Here is a 6,546-nt window from a genome sequence, read left to right on the forward strand (position 1 = left end):
GAGTTCAATAATATTTTTTGGTTTTTGTCACTTTCCTAAGACAAAAATGTGATAACAATAAATTTACCCCCATTCATTCCGGATGGTGACCCGTTTCGAAACGGGTCACCATCCGGAATCAATGGGGGTAAATTTACTCTAATTAAATTTTTGTCTTAGGAATGTGACAAAAACCAAAAAATATTATTGAACTCTACTCTCCATGGCATGAGTAATCAATAGAAAAAAAGTCATTTTGGGGGTGAACTACTCCTTTAAGTATTTAAAAAGGTTTTTTCTAAATGGTAAAAAAGGCTAAAGAGGTTTAGGGATAAAGGGGTAAGGCATGGACAAACTTCTCCTTTCTGCCTCCCCTTTCACTACCTTTCTGTCACTCTTCTCCGTCTATTGCTTTAACTCCCTCTCTTTTAAAGCTTATGTCGCTACCAGTTTCTTGTTAAAATGATGGATTGAATGCATGGTCAGTAGACTTTCTAAATGAACTCAACATGTATTGTTCTGCATGCGTCTCCCTGTCCTGAACGTGTCTCTCTCCCCTCTGTGTGTCCTGTGCGACGGCCATCGCCCACGGCCACGCCCATAGGTCCCCATGCTGGGGCGGAGCATCGCAGCAGCCCCGCCCACCAAAGACAGGTGGGCCGAGTCTCCCGAAGCCCCTCCTCCTCTTCCTGTGCATGACCCGCATGACGCCACGCCCCTCAGCCCCCTCAGCCAATCGTCCAGCGGCTACTTCTCCGCTAGTGTTTCCACGGCCACCCTCTGCGACGGCGTCGAGCCCACCTCCCTCCAACCTTCCTCCTCCTGCTCCTCTCTCCTCCTCTCCTACCCGCCCGACACCGCTGGGGGGGCGAAGCCCGCGGAGACTACGTTACCCACAGTCCCCCAGCAGCAGCAGGGCGCTGACAGGAACGGTGTTGTTGCCTCTCCTCAGTACGCAGACGCAAAAGTGGTGGCCAATCATGACGCGGCGGCCATGGGGAAGAAGTCCCTGTCGGAACAGAAGCTGGCGAACTCTGGTAGAGGAGGAGAGAGCCTAGAGAGGCTGGAGATCCTGGACGACGGCGAGCGCTGCCGCGATTACGCGGCGCCAGAATGGCTGGCAGAAGGGGCCTCTGTCACGGTGGGGACCAATAAGGCGGGGACGGTGCGCTACGTGGGGACCACAGAGTTCGCCGAGGGGATGTGGGTTGGAGTGGAGCTGGACACGCCTGCAGGTCTGTACGGTTTAACCCATTTAGGATCGAGGCCCATTCTAAAGACGCCGATTCTACGTTTTTGGAAAAACATCATGTTGCTATATCGTCACATAGGCAGAAACCTTGTATCTCGAAACCTTGTACCTACGCGAACACAGGATATAAATACATGTCTTCCATAGAAGAGCCGATAGACCAACTACAATGCACACATGTATAGGGCTGTCACGATTATGACATTTTACTCAAATAATTGAGATTAAGGTTTTAATTGTGTTTTTGTTGCTGACATTTACATTTCTGTTAGGCTTTTAGGCTTTGAAGTTGCACATGGCAAATATGACGCATAACCTAAATATACAAAGACATTACTGACATATTTGACAACTTTATACTTAAAGGAGCTATAGTCAACTTTTTCTTGAAAAACGGATGCTAAAATAAAAATAATGTTTCGAAAATATTTTATAAAAAAATAAGCTTCATATATGTGTTTCAATAAAAAAATGACCACAAAAAGCGGAAAAATAATGATAACATAATCATTTTGGTCCTTTGTTTACATTTACAGGGTCCGAAAAATGTAAACAAAGGGCCAAAATGATTATTTTATCTTTATTTTTCCGCTTTTTGTGGTCATTTTTGAATTGAAACACATATATGAAGCTTATTTTTTTATAAAATATTTTCGAAACATTATTTTTATTTTAGCATCCGTTTTTCAAGAAAAAGTTGACTATAGCTCCTTTAAAAAAGAACATTGATAACACGTCACATGACGACACGTTGTGAGCTTGAAGATCTGCTATTTTCACTATTTTTGAGAATGTTTGAAAATGTAGGAACCTTTTTCAACATGGAAACGATTATGACGGAATAATTGCTATTATGTCAAATAATTGCGATTATACGATTATGTAATAACTGTGACAGGCCTACACATGTACACATGTCCACTCCGTCCCACCCTCCTAACACCACACCTCCCCATCTCTCTCTCTCTCTCTATGACTCCCTCCCTCCAGGTAAGAACGACGGCTCAGTAGGGGGTCACCAGTACTTCCGCTGCAACCCGGGCTACGGCGTGTTGGTGCGCCCCGACCGGCTGTCCCGCCGGGAGCGCGGCCCCCGATGGAACGGCGCCGACAACCAGAGACGCAGCGGGGACTTCTGTCCCCCCGTCCCCGTGCTGAGGGGGGGCGGCGGGGGGGACGGCATCGGGGCGACGCGCCGCAGAGAGAACCGCAAGTCCTGGAACAGCTGAGGGGGAGCGACGACGTCCCAGCACACACACCCCCTGTCCCTCCTGGAGCCAAGGGGACGGACGGGACACGTTGACTCCCTCAGACCACCCCTTGGTCTCCTCCCCGTTCCCCTTATCTATGCAACAGGCTCACTGATTTCTGAATACTGCCCCGCCCGGGCACGCCGCGCCCCCACCCCCTCCTCTGGTGGGACAAAGTATTACATCCCATTGCATCCGTTCACAGTGAATGGAAGTCAGTGGAGCGACTATCCGGTCTTTTGAAAAATGAGTGGAAGTAAGTGGGATAGACTTGTACACAGTAAATGGAAATCAGTGGTTTGTGCTGAGCAAAATGCTTCGACTAGAAGCCTATTTATCGTAAAGGGGATGTATATTGCAGGCGACGCGTGGCCTGGAAGTGAGTGGAAGGATTATTTATAGTAAATGCAACCCGAGGAAGAGAATGGGCTCCGTGAATAGAAGTCCCCATGGGAAAGGACTGCTCATAGTGGATGCGAGTTATAATGGGAAGTGTGCGTGTCGTTATTTCTGTGGGTTTCGTTGGTCGTGGATTGGACACGCCCCCCTTGCCAGTGGAGCAACCAGACTTCAATACCCCCACCCCACCTCCACCACTGCGCTGCTGTCCGGATGACACGACTCGGTTACTTCCTCAACTAACATGCCATCACTTCCTAGGCTTCTCCTGTTGGTTTATATCTGATTATAAGAGAGGACTAAAGCCTACGAGTGAGCCTCCCCCTGCCCTTATCAAACTCTTATCAACCCCCAACCCCAGTATTCTGAACCAGTCATTTGTGCGAGTCATCCCTCCTATACCCGCCTGCTCTCTTTTTTTTCTTTTTTTTTTGCTCATTTGAAATGATCACAATTCTTCCAGAATGTGCCTTCATCAGCTATGAATTTGTTTTTAGGTTTTCCTCCGTATGTTTTTTATTGTCCCTTCTAAGTTTTATTTTTGAATGAGCCCTGTGCCCCTGGGGTCTGGTCATGAGGATGCCTTGTGGAAAGTGTGAGGTGATCTCAGGAACTGTTTGGGGTGTCGTATCGTATGTATGTGCGTGCACGTGGATTTACGTATGTATATTCTGTATGCCTCCGTGTGAGTGAGTGTTGCAGCTGTGCAATCATTCTTATGTTTTGAATTTTGACGGTTACAGACGTGTACATTTGTGTCGTGAGAGGGAGGCGTCTTCATTGGACAAAGCCATTCTGGGAGACAGATTTATTGTATAACGGGAGTAGTTTGTGAAGCAGATATTGCACTGGAGAAGACCGTATTGCTTCCATAGTGGTATGGCGGAGCAGACCTAGAAAAAAGTGACAATGGTTCATCGTTATCCATTGAGGTAGTCGCGCACACAGCAAAATACTGTTTTAATTTAACTCTAGCTTTAGTTAATTTAATTAACCCTTACGGGTCCATTTTTATACTCAGAGTTAGATTAAGACTCTGGTTTTTACTGTGTAGGAGTGGAATTTCTTGAACCAATTGCAGTAAGCTTCACATTGGGCTGAAGTCTTATAAAAAAAATATATATTTTAACCACAGCAGTCTAATTTTAAAGATAAAGCTGTCTGAGAGAAAGGCTTGTACAGTATTTGAACGTGGGGTCAAAGTGGTGAAGGAATTCATATTTTATATTATAATATAAAAAGAGAAGATGCACTTATGCATTGTCTCGCATGACACTGACAAAACCTTTATTCAACACACAGGCCACTGACATTTTTTGTTTTACCATTTAAAGAGCACCTTTCCTCTAAGTGTTAAGAAATTAAACCTTTTAATGAAACATTTGAACCACAAAACAGGTTTTTATTAACTAATCCATAGATTTGGTGAAAGTCCCAATCATTGCTGAAACGTATACAAAAGTACAAACTACTGCCAAGTGCCAATAAGATGTCATTTGTCACATTTATCTACAACTCTTAAAGTATTTGTCATGGTTGGCAGCTGTACTGTATACTGTCTTGACTCAAGAAATACAAGTGCACATCCACTTCTTTTTTTTTTTTTTTATGCTGTAGGTATTTGGGGTCGCAGACTGGGACATGGGTAATTTACAAATGCAATAATGGGGAATTTCAGCTATAGATGGCATGTTTGTACACTCTTCCAGTTGCTTTGTCAGGTAGCCAGACATGGTCTGGGCATATGTTTTTATTCTATAAAAGTAAACTTAATGGTCAAAACATCTAAAGATTTAAATGGAAGGTTGTGTTGGCTCTGTGGTACTGAGTATGTGTAACCAGAAGGTTGTGTTGGCTCTGTGGTACTGAGTATGTGTAACCGGTGAAGTAAGGAAAGTGAGAGTAATGTGTCTGGTGGTGTGTTTTTATACGGAAGTGTAGAACAAAATGTTTTCTATGCATTTTAGCCAGGTTTTTTATGTTTTGGCTTTGGTTATGAGGTTTTATGATTGATGATTAATGAAGTTGTCTCACCAAGTGAGCGAAAAGCATGTGCTTCAACTATGTGAAGAGGACGATGGATCTATTTTTGGTGCATAGTTATTTGGGGATATGCATATACCGCTTGGTGCGTGTAAATATGATATCACATTCACAGTAGCTAGGATAGGCCGGTATTAATTTGGATACAAGGATTTAAAGTTGCGTTAAAGCTACATTTCCATGGCAAAGTTGAGATATGAAAATGAATGACCCGAGTGTGCTCATAATAATGATCTAACTATATGATCATGATCATGTACATCAATCTTTGGATGTAAACGCTAGTGCAGAATCGTCTGCATATTACTGTTTTTGCTATTCCTTTTATCTTCACATTCAGAGGCATATATTTGCTATTTAAAATGCCTTTTATCCTGTGAAAACTCGATAAAGCATCTTTTAAGCAAATTCAAGAATTGTTGCACAAATGATTTAATGGTAATTGTTGCTGCTATGAGTGTTGTATTTCTACCTTTTCAGTAGATTGAATGTACAGTATTTAACTGTTATGACCATCTCAGATTAATTTGAAGTCAACATGGCTTGTTTATATAAAAACAATGTTAATTGTAATAATTTAAGACTATGTAAAGTGACAGGGAATAGGGATTAGTTAAAATCTTTGATCACCAATAGAATGGTGAAAAATAATGTTGACTCTGTTTCATTGGATCTAATAGTATTGGAGGCTTCCAGCCTGAATTCAAAGTTGTATTTGAAATTAATTTGATTGCTTAATTCCCTAAGTTTCCCTAATAGCGCAAGATTTCAAGACTTCAAAGTATTTGAAGGCCAATATTATAAATGTGAAAATATATATATATACCTAAATGAGGCACTTTGTGGTTTGAGGCAGGTAAGAGAAGGTGGGAAAGCGTGTTTGGGGAAGTTACCAACAGACAGATGCTCGGTATGAGAAAACAAGTTGGCAGTACCGCTTACTTTCGTTATACTGTTACTATACATTTGAAATAATTGAAAGATTAGGAAACTCAAACATATTGGTTTCCTACAATGAGTTGTCAGGTTCTACTTTCACAATTACATTTCAGAAAATCTATTTATATTCCCTCTTAACTGTCGGATTCCTTAACGGTTTCCTTTAACCATTCGTATAAGGCATACATGCCTTATGGTGGCCCGGGGGTCACATGTGACACCCATCTTCACTTAATGTGGCCCGCAGGTTGATATTTGGAATACTGATATATTATTGATTTCAGCTGTTCCAATTCAAAACATGGAAAAATTAACTGCTTTAATTACGTCAGTCTATATTTGTAGCTTAATGACCAGTATTACAATTTTATTGTGTTCTTTATGCCCAATGTATTTGTATTTAAATTCATAAAGTTAACATAAGATCATTTAAATGCGTTTGAAATTTAAATAAAAGTTTCTTTTCAGGATTCCAATTAAAAAGTAGCTAAAAAATAATTCAGGATTCCAATTCAAAAATCGGAAAAATAGCTGATCTACGCATTCTGAGCTTGTAGATCGGTTATTTTTATATGCAATGTGGCCCTCTGGAGTGAGTGTGGAAATATAGTGGCCCTCTCCATCATCAAAGTTGCACACCCCTGCTATAATCGTTGTAACTCTGAGAGTGTACTAATGTACACT

At 42.0% G+C, this 6,546-nt stretch overlaps 1 protein-coding gene across 2 annotated transcripts in view; it reads left to right on the plus strand.

The window, feature by feature from the left end:
* kif13ba (kinesin family member 13Ba) overlaps window positions 1–6,546 on the plus strand; it is a 98,597-nt gene that overhangs the window by 91,466 nt on the left and 585 nt on the right. The window contains exons 31-33 of one of the 2 annotated variants that reach the window (XR_013962221.1): window positions 584–1,214; window positions 2,222–4,684; window positions 4,726–6,546. The exon at window positions 4,726–6,546 is cut by the window's right edge and continues 585 nt beyond it. Coding sequence is in view for 1 of the 2 variants with exons in the window: in XM_080730735.1 (XP_080586861.1) it covers window positions 584–1,214; window positions 2,222–2,460 (870 nt within the window). In the remaining variant the exon portion in view is untranslated. Of the gene's footprint in view, window positions 1–583; window positions 1,215–2,221 lie in introns of both variants that reach the window. The other variant, XM_080730735.1, reaches the window with a different exon arrangement.

Source organism: Nannobrachium achirus (assembly GCF_963921795.1).
Source record: "Nannobrachium achirus genome assembly, chromosome: 7".
NCBI classification, from domain to species: Eukaryota; Metazoa; Chordata; class Actinopteri; order Myctophiformes; family Myctophidae; genus Nannobrachium; species Nannobrachium achirus.